The following is a 21387-nucleotide window of genomic DNA, read 5'->3' as shown; positions in this document are numbered from 1 at the left end:
GTGTGGTTGATGAACGTTTTTAAATTCAAGCGGTTGTCGATTAATACTCCCAGGTCTCTTGCTTGGGTGACAAAGGTGTTAGATGGTAACCTTTGTGGGGTATTACTGTTTTCCGGGGAGATGAGGAGAAGTTCTGTTTTAGCTGAATTTAGTATCGGGTTTAGATTAGCGAGGAGGAGGTTAATCTCTCGGAGGCAATTTTCCCAGTGCTCAAGTGTTTTAGTAATAGATTCTGTAATGGGGATCAAGATTTGCACGTCATCGGCGTATAGGAAGTGTTTTAGTTTAAGGTTGGTTAGTAGCTGGCACAGTGGAAGGAAGTATATGTTGAAGAGAGTGGGGGACAGGCAGGAACCTTGAGGAACTCCTAGTGAGGAATTGATGCGAGGGAATTCTTTATTGTTGATTCTGACTTTGTAGCCTCTGTTACTGAGGAATGTTTTGAACCATGTAAAGGCAGTTCCTGTTATTCCAATGTCAGGCGGTTGAGGAGGATGAAATGGTTTACGGTGTCGAATGCCGCCAAAAGGTCAAGGAGAATTAGTAAAAAGGATTGTCCTTTATCCATGTCCTTTATCCATGATGAGGTGGTCTGTCAAAGAGATGAGTAGGGTTTCGGTGCTTAATGCCTTGAGGAACCCGTATTGGGTAAGGAGCAGTATTTTGTGATCTTCCAGATAATCGGAAAGTTGTGAGTTGACTACTTTTTCCATAATCTTGGCTATGAAAGGAAGATTGGAGATAGGGCGGAAACTATTGGAATCCTTTGGGTCCAAGTTCGGTTTCTTTAGGAGAGGTTTAAGAGAGGCAGGTTTTAGGGCATCTGGAAAGATTCCTTGTGATAACGAACAGTTTTGATATCAGCCAGGGGTTTGGAGATGGTGTCAGGTACTATCAGGAGTAGTTTTGTTGGGATTTGGTCGAAGGGATGGGAGGAAGGCTTCATTTTCTTTAATAGAGATTGAATCTCCAAGGCGGTGGTAGGTTCAATTGATTCCAGAGAGATTCTTTTATTTAGAAGATGGTAGGAGCTAGTAGAGGAGGTGGTGGTAGGGGGCAGGAGAGTTAAGAGGTTGGAGATTTTGTTTTGGAAGAAGAGAGCCAATTTGTCGGCTTTGGATTGTGCTTGGTTGTTGGGGATAGTTGGTGCGTTAGTTTGTGTTAGTTCGGATACGTAAGAAAATAGTGCTTTAGCGTCGAAGACAAGGTTGTAAATCTTGTGAGCGTAGAAATCCCTTTTTGACCTTGCCAAAGGTAGTCTCTGAGTTTCACCTGAACCAGTCCATTTTCTTACTGTCCCTAGATAGACGCAAGGACTCGGAAGACGCCTCCTATGCCACTTAAACATCAGTAGGCTGTTAGTACAGTATCTAGAATGTACTGAACCGGTGTGCTTGTTTGTTCTTCATGGTGGAAGGAAACAAGACGAAGCAGCTTCGCGAGGTACCATAGCTTGCAGGATCAAGGAAGTGATCATGGGAGCTTATGTAGAGGCAGGGAAGTCTTTACCCATTCAGGTTAAAACTCATTCCACTTGGTCCCAGGCAGTATCCTGGGTGGAAGCTAAGCTACTGTCTACCGTCAACATCTGCCGAGCAGTGATGTGGTCTTCCTTGCACACCTTCTGCAGGTTCTATTGCCTGGACGTCCAAGCCCGAGAAGATGCAGCCTTTGCAAGGGCGGTGCTAACCGGACCACGGGCAGCCTCCCACCCATTCAGGAGTAGCTTTTGTACATCCAATTGGTCCTGAGTCCATCTGGCTACATGCTAGGAAATGGAGAAATTACTTACTTGATAATTTCGTTTTCCTTAGTGTACATAGATGGACCCAGCATCCCGCCCATGGCTGCCCATGAACAGTGCCAAGGAATCGCTCATGAATCTCGATCCCAAAGAGGTTACGGGTAAGCCATCACCCTATCCCTAGATCTGGGCATCTATAATATTGTTGGGATTCAGCGCTTATGTTTGGTTGAGTACAGTTACGGTCACCAGTTTTAACCAAGTTTTTAATCAAGTTCTTAAATTGTATTCAAGTTTTTTCAGTAGTATGTCCACAATGGCTTTTGAAGAGAATACTGAATGGCTGAGGTCACTGCAGAGGTATATCTAAGGTGACATCATCTTTGAAACCTGACTCCATCTCCATCTGCTAGCAGGGAGCACATAACCCATTGGTTCTGAGTCCATCTGACCACACTAAGGAAAACAAAATTATCAGGTAAGTAATTTCTCCATTATGTTCTCAGGGTAATATCCCGTTCTCCAGTAATCTGATTTGTCTCAATCAAAGCCCAATAAAACCCTAAAATTGGTTTCTCTAGCATAGTGTATTGCAAAGCCACAGGAGTCCATTTCCTTCCCCAAAACCCTAATGTATTCTTTCGGCCAGTCTCATCTGCCTGCCAGAGAGACCAGTCTGCTCCTGTGGGAGACTGTCAGTGAGGATGCTCCTTCAAGAATAAAAGCAGCATCCTGACTGAGAGTTTGCAAATTCTGAGCAGTAAGTGCTGACAATTTGGCAGCATCACATGCACTCTGAGCTGCCCATGTCCATTGGAATACACATTTCTTTTTACATAGTGCATATATAGGATGCAGCATCTGGACAGATGTGGTGCATGATTCTGCCAGAAATTAAAAATACCACAAACTTGCTGTACCTCCTTCTGCGAGGTAGGGGCTGCTAATTGTTGGATTTTATTGATCACTGATTCAGGAATACGCCTACCTGCCTGCTACCGCATCCCCAGAAATTTCACTGATTGTCTGATTTATTAACCACCCATCTTTTTCCAATTCCTGACATAACAGGACTAAAGCTTTAGCAATCTCCTGTGTGTCTCTTCCCTGAAGAGAGATATCATCTACATAATGATTTAACTTTATGGAACCTGGAAACTTGGGAGTTAACCGTTCCAATGTCTGTGCAACCTTTTCAGGACAAATGGTTGGGCTATGTATATATCTCTGTGGCAGTCTGGTAAAGGTGTATTGTCGCCTGAGCCATGAGAAGGTAAACCTCTCCTGATTAGAAGGGACAACAGGAATACTAAGAACATAAGAAAATGCCATACTGGGTCAGACAAAGGGTCCATCAAGCCCAGCATCCCGTTTCCAACAGTGGCCAATCCAGGCCACAAGAACCTGGCAAGCACCCAAAAACCAAGTCTATTGCCTGGACGTCCAATATCTACCACAGCGTACCAGGTACCATTTCCTTACCGTCCCTAGATAGACGCAAGGACTCGGAAGACTACCACAGCGTACCAGGTACCATTATGTTCTTGGATGGCATGTTTTAGGTTAGTTATAGAGGGGGACAGCAGCATGAAGTGGCGGGATGACAGCTTTCAGTTTACGGTAATCCACTGTAAGGTGCCAAGACACATCTGGTTTTAACACTGGCCACACTGGACTATTAAAAAGAGATTTCACTAATGTACTACTCCTGCTTCCCTTAAATCATCAATAGTTGTCTGCAAAACTGCTGGTGGGCATTTGGTTTTAAACTGGTCAGAATGAAAAATCGCTTTAGGTTTGGGAAGGGGCACACTCTCAGGAAGACAACAAACATGAACCGCAGACACCAAGGTGTGTTTTGGGCGGCTAAACATCCGTCCTTGTTTAACTTCCCATTCAAATTATTTGATAAAGTCGATGCCTAATATGCATTCTTTCTGGGGAGCAATGATAACAGGAAGAGACAGTCCTTGACCATCCTCTGTAATTATATGCGCTAGGACCTGCATGCCTGTTGTAATGGAACCTTCGTAACGATCCTGTGCTAAGTAGGGAGATGGAGGAGCCCGTCCACGTGAATCTCCCTTCTCCATGGGAAAAATGCCCTTACGGGGCTCCCCTCTTTCATGACTGTCTTCCCTTGTTTCATCTAAACCCAGGCCATCTAGGTCTTTCAATTTAGAGATCAATTGTTTAATTGTGTTACGGTTTTCTTCCTGTGTCACCTCCCTAACGAGAGAGGGCCAATCTAGACCATGATGACCCAGCAGTCTGTACAAATGGGCGCATATCCCTGGCAGTAATATGCACTTTGTCATAATCATCAAGATGTAAATCCTTTTGGATAGCTATTTGTAACCCCAATTTACGTAGTACATGGGCACCCTCATTTAGTGTATTCCACTTTTCTGCCTTACGATGTCCTGGCCAGTCACCGGGATCTCTCTATTTCTCCTGAAGGACTGCCCCAATTACATTAAGGAGACATGGTATTTCTGTCCCAGTAGATAAAGTGGCAAGTATGTGGCTTGCATGATTATGTACAAAACATTCTTGGCAGATAGGGCCCATCACAGCAAGTTCATAATCTGAGAGCTGTACTGACCCAGCACCCTGTTCTGAAAGACACACTAGCCAATCCCCCAAATTCTCCTTTTCTTTTTGGCAAAATCTATCTGCCAATTGCAGTAATTGTTTCAGAGTATATGTTGTGGTAATGGTCTGTCTACTCTGAAGCAGGGGATCCCTTTTTTCCAGCAGTGTTCACTGCACTTGTTCTGGGAACTCCACTTTCCTCTCCCTCTTGCAATTTCTCATCCTGTGAAAATTTAACAGTGACAAGCAGCCGTAGTCTCCTTGTGGAGCACTGCTACAACTCACTTATCTTTTCCTCCTCATAATCACTATCTCTGCCCTTCCAGATATCCGGATCTGCAGCTGGGGCGTTGCCCCTAATAATAGCAGCCACTTTTGATGTAGACACTTGAAGATCCTGCTGCATACGCTGTGCTAAAACATGAGCATGACAAGCTGCTGAATCCTGAACAGCCAGGGTAGCTTATTTTAATCCACTGTCCCGCTGTGACTGTGCAGATTCAAGGGTAGTTCTTAGAGCCAAGAGTTGTGTCTCATAGTCCTGATTCTGTTTTTCCAAAAAGCAATCTGATCCTACAGCTGCCCATTCTCATTATGTTGCTAAACATTAGTTTGTAACAATAACCAACAAGCACGTACCCCATTCATATCTAATTTTTCCAACCGTATTCTTTCTTACATTGTGGCTTCTTTGACTTCTAAGGGTCCTATCTCTTTGTCCAACTCCTTTACCCACTGATCACATCACATTAGACCTAGCAAGTTGCTCTGCTACACAGAACCATGGTTGATCCCGGAACCAGCCTGGAATCAACCGTGTATGATTAATAGTCTTATTTTTCTTAAACATGATTACTTAACAGTCAACAAGCAAAATGTAATTCTATAACACAAAATCCTGTCGTGAGCGCCAAATGTAAAAGGTGGCTGACTGGTAGGTTATATGTCACAGAATACACAACACACTTGTTTACAAGTATAGAAGTTTAGTTATAAGTCTGAGAATAAGCAATAAAAGCATACAAGATTAGAATTTGCATTAAGGAATATACACAAAAATAGACACACTCATAATTCACAATGTGAGTTTGAGATATCTTTGGAAATACGAGAACACGGCACCAGAAAACCAGGAACAGTTCATTAGGCACTTCATCAAAAGCTTTTCCTCTGAGCTGTTCTTTCTCTGATTTCCGTCTGTTTCATGTTGCTCTTTTTAAGTTATTTCTTCTGACCTTTGCTCTAGTTTCTTCTCAGGGCTACTCCCATATGTTCTTGAGGCTCCAACTGTCTGTCCTTATCACATCAGCAAGCAGTTAGGTGTGGGCAAGTGGCTACTGTCCTGTTTTCCTCTGATATCTGCACAGTTAGCCTCCTGAGTAACTGCTCTTTAATATATCTGATCTCATGACTTGTATTTTGATACAAGCAGGCTAAGAAAAATGGCATATTTATTCTCAGAACTTATAGACCTTATATCAAATAATTATACTAGTAATGTTAGTGATTCTCTACTTCACCATGTTTTATTGCGCTACTTAATTCTTCACATAAGCTAACTAGCTACTTAAAATAAATTTCCACATATATGATGACTGGTATTGATTACGAGCCCTTTCCACATATATGATAACTGGTATTGATTACGAGCCCTATTTGACATCCCAGTGGAAGCTGGTTCTTATTTTCCTGCAGAATACTTTGGAATGGGAGTTATAAAACTAGGAGATATGTACACATTTCACGATACTGTTTCTTTATTTGACTATATGCACTAACCAATGGTAGGACAGCCTTCATAATAATCAGTGACATCACAATGTGTTCTGACCTCTCTAAGCTTTCAACTGAACCTGAACGGCCTGTTTTCTCATAAGAGAGGAAAAGAAACATGGATTCTAAATATTGGGATATGTCAAGGGCACCTGGAAAGTGTGAGCAGGTGGGAGGGTGGGGTCACAAGGTGCTCTACTATCTGTGGCATAAATTTGTATGAAATTGGATGATTGGTTTAAAAGTTAATAGATGGTTCGTTCCCCGGGTCAGCTGGTGCTGGGAATACTGCAGACAGGGGCAGTTCTATTATGAGGCAGGGTGAGGCGGTCGCCTCAGGCAGCAGAATTTTGAGGTGGCAAAAAAAGCCCCTCTCAAAGCACCCCTGCGATGTCTGCCTTACCCTGCCCTTCCACGGCTGCAGACTACCTCACACACTATCCTTGGTGTTCCAAACCAGATGCATACATCTACAAAAAAAAAAAAAAAAAGGTGCAGCGTCACACCTCACTGCAGCACAGGCGCCAAACTGTGTGGGGGCAAAAAAAGACGAGTCTGCCGATGGGAACTGCAGGAGAGCCGATTTCAAGGCAGCAGCAAGCCTACAGTTCTCGCACACAAACACACTCTAGTCAGAGGCAGAGCAGCAGACCTAGAAGGCATTGAATATGCAGGCTGCAGGCCCTGCTCTTCAGTAGCAGCCTTGCCTGCTGTGACACTTGCTGGAAACTATTGAATATGCAGTGGCTCCTGGAGAGAGATACTGGTCTTGGGGTAGGGGTGGGGGAAGACAGTGACTGAAAGAAACTGGTCTTGGAGGGGGGCAATTCATAGTGACTGGTGAGAGAGAGAGGCTGCTTTAGGGGAAGGGAGTGATAATGACTGGTGAGAAAGAGACTGGTCTGGGGGAGGGGGTGACAGTCTCTCATGAGAGAGACTGGTCAAGGTGGAGGAGATGACAGTGACGAGAGAGAGACTGGTTTGGCAGTGGGATAACAGTGACATGAATGAGCAGTGTTGGCCTTTGGGTTGAACACACTGGGCAGTCACCCTGGACACCACCAGCATCACCTATCCTACAGCAGCATGAAGAGAGGCCCAGCGAGGCTGTGAGAGATCAGATTCCCGTGAGGCCTAAGAGTGAGAGCCGCTGTGTATGCGTGTGTGTGTGTGCATGTGAGAAAATGAAAATGTGTATGTGTGAGCCTGCATATGTGTGTGTGAGCACCTATGTATGCACATGTTTGTGACACACAAACATAACTTGTGAGTATGTGCATGAGGGAGAAGGAGTGCATATGAGAGTATGGATGTGTGTATGGGAAAGGGTGTATGGTAAGAGAATGAACATGTGTAAGTGTGTCTGAGAGAGGATAACGTTTGGGTGTCCCCTCTCCCCCAATCCATGACAATCTCAGGGTGATTAGAAAGCAAAAGATACCAAGTATGGAGAAATGTTTTAATCCTTATTAAAACAAATTGGGGGTTATTTGATGTTTCTGCTGTTTTGAAATATTTTCTTGGTGTTTTGAGAAATTTATAACATTTTAAAATTGGATGTTCTAGTCATCAGATGTTTTGAAATATGTTTTTATTTTATTAGTATGGTTTTACTAGTAGTATTCATGATTTATATTTCTTGATTTTATTTGTTGTTTTATGAAGAACGGTAATATTGCAATGCATATCTGGCTTGATGTGGTTTCCTTTTAGTTTTTGTCTGTATATTTTATGCTTTATGGTCTCTTTATTCTATATTCATCTCCAGCTGATATCTATGGATATTCTGAGTGTAATTTATGAGGTGTTAAATATCATCCGAGTAAGATCTTGTATCCGTTTTCCAAGATTGTTGATGTAATGTTATCAAACAATTTTACAAATAATTTGCTGGGTGGCTACAACTAGCTAGGGCTTTTTTCTTGTAATGTCTTATAGCCAGATTACCAGATACAATTAATGACAGGCCAAGAGATGTGCTCTGCTTCTTGGTTATTTAGATAAAAATTTAAATTTGAGTTGGCGATTTTTTGGCTCATTTCTGCTGCTGATGTGTGATCCAGGGATACATTATTTGATAGAAAATGAAAAATGTCTTTATTCTGAGATACATATTTTCTGGATAAGGAAATGCTGTATTTCTATATTTCTAAGGCTAGTGCTGGGGTGGTGATGGTGGGTGGAGGGGAATGGGGAGAGTGCAGAGGTTGGGGGAGAGAAGCGGGCCCACCACTGCTAATCTATGTCAATCTGAGGGAGGAGGATGTTGGCTCTTCTTTCCTGCCCCCCCCCCCCCCCCCCCCGTCTGACTTCATTACCCTTCTGCGCATGCGACTTTTTGTGAGTATACCTTTGGGTGTTGGGGGGGGGGGGGGCGCCATCTTGTTCCTCTCCTCAGGCAGCAGGTTGCCTTGAGCCGCCCCTAGCAGGGAGAGAATCATGGTCCTTGCCCAAGGATGACACCTAGTGGCTGGATTCAGATCCCATGATTGCAGGGTCTGAATGGAGTCTTGGTGCATGGCTTCCAGCTCAAACCTGTCACTGCAGTGATCAGACTAGGTACGTTGTAGGAGGGAATATAAAATAGTGGGAAAAAAATCCCAGGAAGTTGTGAATGAAGGCTCATGGTGCCAGGTTCCATTTGAGCTGGAAGTACAAAAGACTGTGAGAAGACTGCTTAGTCAAAAAAAACACAAAACAGAAATAATCCTAACATTTAACATTTTTTGCCTTCCACAGGACGAGTGGCACTTTGTCCCCACAGGGCAGAGTTCCAGTTTACTGGACCTAACCTAGCTGCCGTTAGGGTCCTTGCTAAGCAGCAGTACAGCACACAGGCAGTGGAGAACAAGGAAGAGGAGCCTCTTCACACGCTCATCACCAACACAGAGAGTGTACAAGGTAGGGCTCCTTCTCGGGGTGTGTCACAGGTACATTTTCTGTCTCTGGCATGTCACTTCACCAATACATGGAGAAAAGCAGAGAGGGTTTGGATGGACTCTATAAAGTGGAAAAGTGAAACTCTGCCTGTACCCATGCGCACCTTGCAAGACAAGGACAGAATGACCAAACTAAAATTAGTTTTAATTTTACCCTGTAAAATGAATTCCAGCTCATCTGGAAAGAGCTATTTTGTGTAATAATGTCAATTATCAGTGAAATACCAGTGCTTTCTCTTGTCATTCTGCCTAGAGTTTCTCACTGCATACTGTTTGCAAGGCATAGCCATACAGAAGGGGAAAACAGTAAAATAATATTGCTTCAAGGAATGGGACTGAAGTGAGACACAATGTGCATCTGTGGCACCAAGTTTACATTAAAACTTTGGCAAAGGAAAAGCATCTTTAGTTTGGTTACATAATTAATTTACTATTGCCTCCCATAACCCACATGATTGCAGCTTGACATAGACAGTGGATCTTTTATATAGATTGGGTAATGAATACATTTTAGAAAAAAAGAAAAAAGAACTAATGAACAAATTAGATGCTTGAAATTGGTATCCTAATCCCTTGTAAAAAAAACAAAAACCAAACAAACACTATGGCGAGCATTAAGTCTCAAAGTAGCGTAAGCCTCAGGGCTAGATGTAATCATGTACCAGGGTGAGTTTGAGATTAGAATATTTTTTTTATATATTTTTCTTGAATATAAGACAGTTCCGATATCTTGCATATATAAAGCAATTACCAAAGCTGCAGCGCTTTAAAAAAAAGTACTTAACTCATGATGATAATAGTTGCTAGATGATTGCTGGCTCTTAGTTTAATGGCTGACCCAAAACAGCATTGCTTTTAACAAAACCTGCACAAAGGGGAACAACATACAAAATGATCACCCCAGAACAACTGTGTGTATAAGGTAACATTATCAGAGATTAGGCGTCATCAGAAACGAGGGAGGTTTATAACAAAGTGCAAATTTAAGAACAGCTGAAGAGATCACCATTACAACTGTTGCGCTTGTTTGCAGACAAGCCCACGAGCAGCTTCACTCTCTGACCCCCACACCACACTGCTGAGCTCCATCGCCAGTGAAGACGTGGCCCGCCTGCCACTGACTTCTGCTGCCATGTAATGGGAGGCCGCTGCCTGCTCTTTCTGGCTGAACCACCGCCATCGCTGACTCCTAGCATGGCCGGGGAAGGCCGCCGACACTGCCCTCTGCTTAGCGGGCCACTGACGCCTCCAGCTCTTCACTGCCCGAATGCCATTGATGCTGCTTCCACCTTCTTCACGGCTGGGAGCCTCCGCTGATGATTTTCGTGGCTGGGACACAGCCGGTGCAGGCTCCTCGATGCAGCTGGGACACCGCCAACCTCCTACTGCACCTGATGTCCTAGGTACGCACGCGTGCCTCTCTTCGCAATTTAAAGGGTTCATGGCAGGAATTGCCCTGCGGCCCCATTTGATGACATCTCCACCTCGTTACATCTTCAGCCTTATAAAAGGGCTCTTTGCCAGTTTCTCGGGGCCTTTACAATGGATCCTTATGGTCATCCATGACTCTTCTTCCTGCAAGGTCTTCCATGGTCATCTCTCTATCTTGATGATCTTCATGTTCCTCATTGGATATTCCTGGTCTTCTTGTTCCTGTTTGCCTTGTTCTTCATGGGAGCTCCTCCATGTTCTATGTTCCTGGTCTCTCGTCAGTTCCTCATCCAAGTCTTCTGAGTCTTCGCCTCGTCTGAGACTTCTGAATTTTCAATCAAGTTCCTGATGTCCCTGCCTTTGTTCCAAGGTCAGCCTTCTAGATTCTCATTCCAAGGGATGTCCTGGCTCCCGTCCGAGTCTCAGTCCTGAGCCTGTCTCACTCCTGGCTTGACCATAACCAATCTATGGCAGGTTGTTTAGGACGTGCAGCGGGACAGCGTGGTCCATGACCAGCCCACAGAGGGCTGTTTAGGGCACACTGAGGTGCAGTGCCCTGGAAAGCTGAACTCTAACCTGAACCAGAGCCTTCATCTATATTTCTCATCTCCAGAGCCTTCGTCCATGTTCCTCGTCTTCTTTCAAGTGCCAAGCCTTCAGTGTCTTCGTCCGTATTCCTCATCATGCCACGTCCTGTCGTCAGCCTTAGTCTGTCCTGATGCACTCGCTGTTCCAATCGGCAGGTCCAAAAGGGCTGTCGAGTGGCCGGAGGGCTATTCTAGAGACCAGCATTGCATTGTTGGGTCTCACTCTGTGCATACAGGTTCAGCGGAGGTCTGAGTGCACCTCGTTCCAAGTCCAAGCTACGATCCAAGTCAAACCTGTGCCTGGATACACTCGCCTCCCACAGTCCATACCTTAGAGCTCCGCCCTGCGGTCGTGCCATGATCCAAGGGCTCACTCTCCGTCGAGCAAACAACTGTGCCCCATGCTCGCAACAACTACAAAGCCTTATTATAGGTCCACAAGCTGTGCCATCTTTTTGAAGAATTATAAAGATGTTTGAGCATTTTCTTACATTAGATTTTATTTGCAAAGAAAACAAAACAAATTTAGGATGTTGCCAGGAAATCACTACCTTGACTGAGTGGGTGGGCTGGTAGATGATTATGCTTCAGATTTCACTGCCAAGTTGATGCCAAAAGACAAATTTATGACACCAGCTCTCACATTATAATCTAATATACACCCAGTGGTTTGGGGGTGATCATTTTGTATGCTGTTCCCCTTTGTGCAGTAATATTTGTTTGGAACACAGTTTCAGCTTGTCCTGTGTGATGTTAGTTTAACAAAACCTGCCCAACCCTGGCAGTGTTTCAGTGAAGATCACCTGCATCAGGGGCCATTGCAATTTCTGCAATTCCTGTAAATGCAAATTCAAGACCAGGTCATTTCAACTTTGTGGGTTTTTATTTTCATTTGGTTTGTTTTTTCAGTTAAGCAAAGCACGGCACTGCACACAAATCTGCTGCACTTCCAACTGTTTAGGCAAGAGAAATATTTTAGTTCACGCCTTTGCCATGAAATATCGTGATTATATTTTTTTATATAATATTTTTCTTTAAATTAATTTATAGTTTTTTCTTTTTTGTCACCTTTTTCTGTGTGTTTCCCACGTTGTAGTGTAATAATTTAATACAATTCACTTCACTAATATTTTAAAAATATTTAATAGGTGTATGGTGATGCTTCATAAAACGCAAGGATCACTAATCCTTAGTGCCCTGCTCAAATTTTTTCGTTTAATCATGAGCACCACCGTCCACCCTTTAGTACTTTATTAAGCTCCTAAGACGTTATTTTTATAAATTTTGGTTTTCTGTAAAATCTCTCTTAATTTCTTCTTAATTTCTAAAAGTAATTGTTGTTTTTCTGCAAATCATTAAACACTGGATTCGTGTAAAAAAACACTGGAATTCCAACAGAAAATTCAAACAGAGAATGTCAGGTCGCCAATGATTTAAACCGGGAGCTGAAAAAGCTGAACCACTTATCTTAGCGTGTAACAATAGTCCTTAGGCGGCACTTGCCCCAACAAGGCCTGGTTTCGATTGCTCTTCCTCAGGGGAAGCCACTCTCCTGACACGATAACTTTTATCCTTGAATATAAAACTTCTTATGAGCTCGTCTCCACGCTGCTCACACCGTACTCCTCGTCAAAAGATGGCGGACGGTGTGAGCAGCGTGGAGACGAGCTCATAAGAAGTTTTATTTATTTATTTATTTATTCCGGATTTTTATATACCGACATTCTCAATACAAGTATCGAATCAGGTCGGTTTACATAGAACAAAACTGTCGCAATAAAGGCGTTACATTAAACAGCGTTTCTGTTATATTCAAGGATAAAAGTTATCGTGTCAGGAGAGTGGCTTCCTCTGAGGAAGAGCAATCGAAACCAGGCCTTGTTGGGGCAAGTGCCGCCTAAGGAATATTGTTACACGCTAAGATAAGTGGTTCAGCTTTTTCAGCTCCCGGTTTAAATCATTGGCAACCTGACATTCTCTGTTTGAATTTTCTGTTGGAATTCCAGTGTTTTTTACACGAATCCAGTGTTTAATGATTTGCAGAAAAACAACAATTACTTTTAGAAATTAAGAAGAAATTAAGAGAGATTTTACAGAAAACCAAAATTTATAAAAATAACGTCTTAGGAGCTTAATAAAGTACTAAAGGGTGGACGGTGGTGCTCATGATTAAACGAAAACATTTGAGCAGGGCACTAAGGATTAGTGATCCTTGCGTTTTATGAAGCATCACCATACACCTATTAAATATTTTTAAAATATTAGTGAAGTGAATTGTATTAAATTATTACACTACAACGTGGGAAACACACAGAAAAAGGTGACAAAAAAGAAAAAACTATAAATTAATTTAAAGAAAAATATTATATAAAAAAATATAATAAAAAAATAAATAAGGAAAAGTTTGCATTTTTTGGTGCGGGTTTTTGGTAATAGGATATTTAGTTTACCCCCACGTTAGTGGATGAAATTGAGATTGTTTATGAAATATCGTGAGGCATCCTGTAACATACCTGCTATTAAACAGCAAGGACTTGTTTTTTTGAGTGTCTTATCTAATTTATTGCATGATAAATGACACTGGGATCCCCGCTGTGGGAAGGTTTGGTTAGCTGTACTCTCCATGTCTGCGAGCTTTCAGTGTAACATATAACACTACATACTGGCTGATACTTTATTGGAACAAAGTTAGAATAGTCTTGGCACATAACAGAAGAGTTGAGCGATTATTAAGCTGTAAGACCTTACTGATTTGTACTGAGGCACAAGGCTGTCAGAGCCTTTCTCTTGTCTCGTTTCCCATCACCAAGGGATGCCATTTGGCAAAAACAGGCAAAGAGAAGCACAAAGAATTCAAGGGGAAATGAAGGTTTTCATTTGCTAATTTGAGAATAACATTGTGTCCTTTTGATTATAATTGGTGGTCAGGTTCTGCCTCCAAACATGAGTTCCAGGCTGAGACCAAGAAGCTGCTGGACATTGTGGCTCGCTCGCTGTATTCTGAGAAAGAGGTACAGTACCATGAGCTGCTGCTGACTCCTGACAGAGCCAGGAAGCTGATGTGTACTTCATTTCCTATGCTGCCCGGCCAGAGCTGTTTCTGCAGGACCTTTTTAACAAAGTCTGGTTTTAATTTCACATATAAACACATCCAGATGATTCATTAGGGGGCCTTTATGGGATCCCTGGCAATTTTCTACATTTCAGTGTTGAGAGAGAAAGGGAAGAAAAAAAGATTTCATTGTATGGAATGAGATTTCAGGCTCTCGGGGATCTTGTCTCAGATTACAGCGGTAAAGAGAGGGCCAGGACTTCTTGAACAGTGCAGCACTCCCTTCCTTTTCTAACTTGACACGCAGGGCTTTCTGCTGTGCTTGGAGAGGGGGAGGCAGATCTTAGTGGGATCCTCCCATGGACTCTGCCACTGAATGCAGGCACACATTTCTGCTTTCACTGTTTTGCCCTTACGCTGTTGTACAACTAAAATTATTTTGAATATCTTTTTAAACCACTTGTTCTAGCTAAAATTAGTAAGTCCTGAATTGCTGAGAGCAGGATGGGTATAATCGGGCACAGAATCCATGTAATGCTGTACCCATCTAGGATCTAACTCATCACTGAAAATAAACAGAAAAATTAAAGTTCCAAACTTTAAAAAAAACCCAAAAAAACCCAACAGCCTGAATCCAGAATCGGCAAGAAACGTCTCTGTCTCCTCTCTAGGTGTTCATTCGAGAGCTGATCTCGAATGGCAGCGATGCCCTGGAAAAGCTGCGGCACCAGCTGATGGCAGCAGGCATGGTTCTGACAGAGCTGGAGATTCACCTGCAGACCGACAGTGAGAAGGGGACCCTCACCATCCAGGTACCTCCTTTTAAGAGCTGGGACCACCCACATGCTGTTCCTCTGCTGGCTTGTAGAGGAGAAGGAGAGTTGTAAGATCTAGCCCTCATTCCTATGCCAGCCAAAGGTTTTTCTTTTTTATAGTAAGATTATTTTCCTTTCTAGTTCCATGACTTTCCAGTAAAATAATGAGGTAATCCTGGAGTTCAGTAAAAGGGACCAGAGGTTGGTTTAGGCCATTGCCCTCACCTTTGCCTAACTCTTCCCTCCCAGGGGTTTTATGTGCATTGTGATTCCTTGTTTTGTCCAGAGAACTCGTTTCCTTTGATCTGGCCTGCAGCTGTAGTTCAAACTGAGGCTTGGGGTGCCTGCTTGACCAATAGTGAGGCGTGGACAGCAGTATCTCCCAGTATCTTTAGGGAGATGTAAGATTGTGAGGTCCTGGACAGGAAGCCATGGTTGGAACGCTGCTGTTAGTACTTTGTGTGATTGGTCCTTCAGACACAACCATTTATAACTAAATTGAAATTGCTAAGGCTCTTCAGTGGAATGAGTGGAATACAATTTTTAAAAAAATAAATAAAATAATGGTTTGCCCGGCGTGGGCGTTAGGAGTAGTGCTAAGGTGTTACGTGACAGAGGTGTCTAGCTTAGTGAGTATGGTAGAAGCAGCTGTAAAGTTTCTGCCACCTTCCACCCAGGTAAGTTAGATGCAAGAAATAACGTTTGCTAGGTTATTTAGACACATCAGGAAGTGTAATTGTCTCAGCATTGCCACATTCCAGGGTTTATGATCCTATTGTAGTCATGGATAGAATTTTTTTTCTTGTGGTATGTGCTGGTACATTGTACCAGAACCTTTTGCATAGGAAGAGACGGCATCTGGGGCAGGCTTCAACAGAGGCTGGGCAGGCCGAAGAGGAGGGTGGAAGTGGTGTAACACTTTATTGGCCCACACTGAGCTGCCAGAGCATCCAGGGAATGGAGAATGAGAGCTGCAATGCTGCTTCTGTCTGGAGAGACTAGAGAGACTGCTGGCTGGGGATAGGGTGAGGCATGAGAGAGACAAGAGACTGCTGGGACTGGGGTGGCTTTGTAAGAGAAACTGCTGGAGATAGCAAGTGTGAGAGAGAGAAAGCAACTCTTGGGAAGGAGAGGAGGTGGAGAGAGAGACTACTGGGGACTGGTGGACGTTGAGAGAGAGATGGGAACACTGGCTGGGTGATGTCAGTGTTTAGACGGTGAAGGCATGGTATTTTTGGCCTGTGTGTTGTACCATAACAAGGCTGGTCATATGACTTCATGTGTATCTGTCCTCCTATTTTCCCCATCCCAGCTCACAGTCTGTACCAGACCTCTTATTGGTTAGTGCAGTTTGTGTAGCTGGGTTCAAAAAAGGTTTGGATAAGTTCTTGGAGAAGTCCATTAACTGCTATTAATCAAGTTTACTTAGGGAATAGTCACTGCTATTTATTGCATCAGTAGCATGGGATCTTCTTGGTATTTAGATAATTGCCAGGTTCTTGTGGCCTTTGTTGGAAACAGGATGCTGGGCCTGATGGACCCTTGGTCTGACCCAGCATGGCAATTTCTTATGTTCTTAGGTCCCAGCTTGCTGTATTTTTGAAGCATTTTTCTACCCTGGTTTGTTGCACCAAAATATCAGCACTTCTCTTTCTGGAAAGGTGGACGTGGACACATTGACAAGCCTGAATATCTCAGCATTGTCACATTCCCGCAGATACTAATGCAGTTATAAAATAGATCAAATTCAAAACAGAGCCTAATAGGAAATCTATCAAGGGGATACTTCATTGAAAAAATGTATTTAGGGTAAAAATCTCAGGAGAACATGAATGGACAACTATGAAGTAGGAAAGGGACCTAAGAGGAATCATCTCTGATGACTTGAAGATAACAGTGTGATAAAACAATGGGGGAAAGTCAACAGGGATGTTTTTTCATTTAATATTTCAGTTCATTTAATATTTTATTCAGTCTGGTTTGTTTGTCAAACTGAAAACACCCCAAAACAAACAAACAAAGAAAACAGACCTCCCGTGGTCACATAAATAACCTCCTGCCCAGTAAACAGAGAACCCATGACCTGGGTCCCTCCAAACCCCACTTCCAGCCCAAAAAACGAATCCAATCCATCCTGACCATTCCTCTCCACATTTAAATGTGCCGGGGCCAGGGAGCTTCCACCCTAGTCCCCAGTTAACCTTTTTTGGGTCCTTCATGATAAAGGGCAGGAGCGATGCCCACTCGCTCCTGTCCGGATCCCAGTGCCTTTCTCTGATGTAGCCGGGGTCAGTATGATGTACAGCTGTACTCGAGAATGATGCTATTCGCCTGGAGGAAGGCACCAAAGTGATGACACTTTGGTGTTGTCCTCCAGGCAGATGCATTGTTTTTAAAGGACCAGGACCCAGACTTGAGCAAGTGGGCATTGCTCCCTGTCCTTTATCACACAGGACCCAGCAAGGGTGTAAACGGGAGATGGCATGAGAGCTCCCCAGCCACGGCATGTTAAAATGGAAGGGCCCAGGCAGGCTCCGTCTAATTGGATTAGTTTTCTTGGGCTGGGAGTGGGAGTCGTAGGGTCTCAAAGAGGTCCCGGGTTTACGTTTTGCTGGGGTGGGAGGGGATTCTGGGACTGCGAGAGGCCCATTTCTTCTTTTTTTTTTTTTTTTTGTTTAAATGCCACAAATTCAAAAATACCACAAAATTTTCAAGTATTTTCATAGGAGGCGATTTTTGGTTCATTCCACTTGGAACAAACCAAAAAAGACCTCTTTCTTTGTATTGTTTGCATTGTTTCAAAAGAAGGCACCTCCCTACTAGGATGCATAAGGAAAGAGATCACTAGCAGGAAGGAGGAGTGGGCATGGGTATTGCTTGGTAGCTTGCCTGTCTGGTGAGAAGGGAGCAGACCTCACGCGCCACCTATAGATAAAATTTTAGACAGTGCTGGGGAGGAGCTCACTGTCGTGATACATGTGGATACCAATGACATAGATTCAGGAGGGAGGTTCTGGAGGCAAAATGTAAGTTCTTAGGTAGGAAACTGAAATCCACAACCCCCAGGGTTGCATTCTGAAAAATGTTCTATGCGTTGGACCCCAGAGACAGACTGAGCTCCAGAGTCTCACTGCGCAGATGGGAAGAGGGTTTTAGATTTGTTAGGAACTGGGGATCATTCAGGGAAAGGGGAGCCTAGGGATGGACTCCACTTTAATTGAATGGCGCTAACATTTGAAAAGGAGAGAGAGCAGCTTTTAAACTAGACCATGGGGGAAAGCAGACAGTCACTCAGAAGCACATGGATTGGAGGAATATATCTTCCAAAGATACTTGCAAAACAGGGATGTTAGAATATCGCAGTAGAGAAGTTGTGATTAAGGCTGAAGTAGCCCAGACAGATGAGACCAAAAGCACCCAGATATGAATGACTCTAAGCTACCTATATCCTTTGCTAATAAGCACGTTGTGAATACAGAAAGAAATGAGAATGCAATTAAAAAAACATAATTTAAAAAATGTGTGTGTGAATGCCAAAAGTCTGAACAGTAAGACTGGAGAGTTAGAATGTATGGCATTATAGGCATTTCAGCGACATGGTTGAAGGAGGGATAACCAATGGGACACCAGGATATAAATTATATCAACTGAGAATTTAATACCACTCCCAGTGATATAACCTGCTGTTTGGGAATCATTCCATTCCACCTAGCCTAGGCATCTTAGTAATATGCCTGATCCCCACTTGCAATAATTCTGTTTTAGCAATGTTAATAACTATCTTATTTTCTCTCAGCCAATCCATCAATGCCACTAAACACAAATTTAACTGAAAAATAACCTCCTCTTGATTCCCATCCACCGGATCAACAGTCCATATGTCATCCACATAGATGTATGTGCTAAAACTAAATGTACATACTGTATTCCCTAAAGGAGCCAAAATAATTAAAAAGTAAAGGGAACAAAGATGAACCTTGAAGGACCCTCAGACAAGATTTCTTCTGCTGAAACACCACACTTTGTTCTCATATTTGGAAGAAATCTGATAACCATTTCAAAACTTGACCCTTTAGTCCTAGCCCTTCTCAACATGTTAAGAATATAGTATGATCCATCAGGTCCAATGCACTGGATACATCTATTAGTTCCAAGAAAACAACCCCACCCCTGTCAGACAAGGAAAAATCTCCTCCTCAGTGAAACCAACAGTGTCTCAGTACTACACCCTCTCCTAAAGCCTGCCTGAGCTATATCCAGTTTATCAGTTTTCTCTAAATAATCAGTCCATTATATAATGATTACCTTCTTCACTAACTTTGCAGCTAATGGCAGTTAGAAACTGGGGTATAACTACTGTACTCCCTAGGATCTAATGTATCATTTTTCACAAAGGGAAAACCATAGCTATCTTAAAGACAGATGGGACGCAACTTGTCTCCAAAGAGCAGATAACTAATTACAACAACCATCTCAAAACCTTGACAGAAAACCCCTTTATTAACAAAGCAGGACAAGGGCCCAGTAAAATATTACATGTTCGTACTTCAGTAGCATGTCATTTTACAAAGGGAGACTTACAGAATAAGGAAATTAGAAAAAAACTGAACTGTTAAGTTTGCATGAGGCACAGACATGGTTTAAAAAATACCATTTTGGAAGCTCAGGTAAAATGTATTATATGCATTGAAAAAGGTCTAAGGAAGACCAAATGACTGTTAGCATGGTTTAACGGTGAGTTAAAGAAGGCAGTTAAAGCTAAAAGGGCATCAGTCAAAAAATGTAAAGCAGACCCAAATGATGAAAATAGGCAAGCATATAGGCACTGGCAAGTTATATCTAAAACAGTAGTTAGGCCAAGAGAGACTTTGAGAAAAAGCTTTCCAGTGAGGCAAAAACTAATAATGAAACCTTTTTCAAGTATATTCAAAGCAAAAAGCCTGTGAGAGAGTCAGTTGGGCTGCTAGATAGCCAAAAGGCAAAAACGGGTACTCAGGGAGGACAAGGAAATAACAGAAAAACTGAATGAATTATTTTGCACAGCCTTTACAGAGGAGATATTGGGAACATACCCACAGCTGAAACATTATTTAATGGTGGAGATTCTGAGCAACTAAACAAATATCTATAGCAGTGGAGGATGTAATAGATCAGATTGACAAACTAAAGGGTAATAAACCACTGGGACCAGATGGCATCCACCCCAGAGTTCTAAAAGAACTAAAACATTAAATTGCTAACCTGTTACTAGTAATCTGTAACCTATTATTTAAAACAGCCACAATACCTGAACACTGAAAGGTGGCCAATGTGACATCGATTTCTAAAATGGGCTCCAAGGGTGATCTGGGAAACTATAGATCGGCGAGCCTGTGTTGGTGCCGAGCAAAATGATAGAAGCCATTCTTAAAAACAAAATCTCTGACCATATAGATAAACATGGTTTAATGGAATATGGTTTTAGCAAGGGGATGTCTTGTCTTACCAATCTTTTAGAATTTTTTGAAGGTGTAAATAAACATGTAGATAAAGGTGAGCCAGTTGATATTGTGTATTTGGATTTTCAGAAGGCATTTGACAAACTCTCCCATGAGAAATTCCTCGGGAAATTATAAAGTCATGGGATAGGAGACGTGAATTAGTAACTGGTTAAAAGGCTGGAAACATAGGACAGACTAAATGGTCAGTTTTTCAAATGGAAAAAGATTGTTAGTGGAGCACAGGGATCAGTACTGAGACCTGTGCTGTAACATGTTCATAAATGATCTGGAAAAGGGAACAAAGAGTTTGGTGATCAGATTTGCAGATGATGTAAAATTATTCAAATGTGTCAAAACAGCGGTGTGTTGCAAGGAACTGCAGAAGGACCTCGTGAGATTTAGAAGAGTGTGCAAATGAATGGCAGATGAAATTTAATGTGAAAAAGTGCAAAGTGATGTACACAGGGAAAAATAATCCCAACTACAGGTACACATGTATTGGGGGGACTACCCAGGAAAAGGATCTTGGAGTCTTTATGGACAGTGTTGAATTCCTCTGCTCAGTGCATGGCAGTAGTCAAAAAAGCAAATAGAATGTTAGGTATGATCCGAAAAGGAATGGAAAATAAAATAAAAAATTTATTGCCTCTGTAACAAACCATGGAGTGACTACATCTTGAGTATTGTGTGCAGTTCTGGTTGCCCCATCTCACGAAAGAAATAGCGAAATTAGAAAAAGTGCAGAGAAGGTGATAGAAATGAGAGAGGGGATGGAACATCTCTCCTATGATAGGCTATGCAGGCTAGGGCTCTTCAGTTTGGAAAACAGACGGCTGAGAGGGGATATGATTAAAGCTTATAAAAGCTTGAGAGGGGTAGAACAGGTAAATAAAGGATGTTTATTTACCCTTCCAAATAATACTAAAACAGTCATGCCATGAAACTAAGAAACAGCAGATTCAAAACAAATT

At 42.6% G+C, this 21387-nt stretch overlaps 1 protein-coding gene across 1 annotated transcript in view; it reads left to right on the top strand.

Annotated features, from left to right (window-relative positions):
- TRAP1 (TNF receptor associated protein 1) overlaps positions 1-21387 on the top strand; it is a 133223-nt gene that overhangs the window by 7220 nt on the left and 104616 nt on the right. Inside the window, exons 2-4 of the mRNA XM_029576390.1 lie at positions 8852-9013; positions 13998-14080; positions 14793-14933. Coding sequence (XP_029432250.1) covers positions 8852-9013; positions 13998-14080; positions 14793-14933 — 386 coding nt within the window. The remainder of the gene's footprint in view (positions 1-8851; positions 9014-13997; positions 14081-14792; positions 14934-21387) is intronic.

The sequence above is a fragment of the Rhinatrema bivittatum genome, chromosome 14 (genome assembly GCF_901001135.1).
Source record: "Rhinatrema bivittatum chromosome 14, aRhiBiv1.1, whole genome shotgun sequence".
Lineage (NCBI taxonomy): Eukaryota > Metazoa > Chordata > Amphibia > Gymnophiona > Rhinatrematidae > Rhinatrema > Rhinatrema bivittatum.
This window is presented reverse-complemented; position numbering and strand designations above follow the sequence as displayed.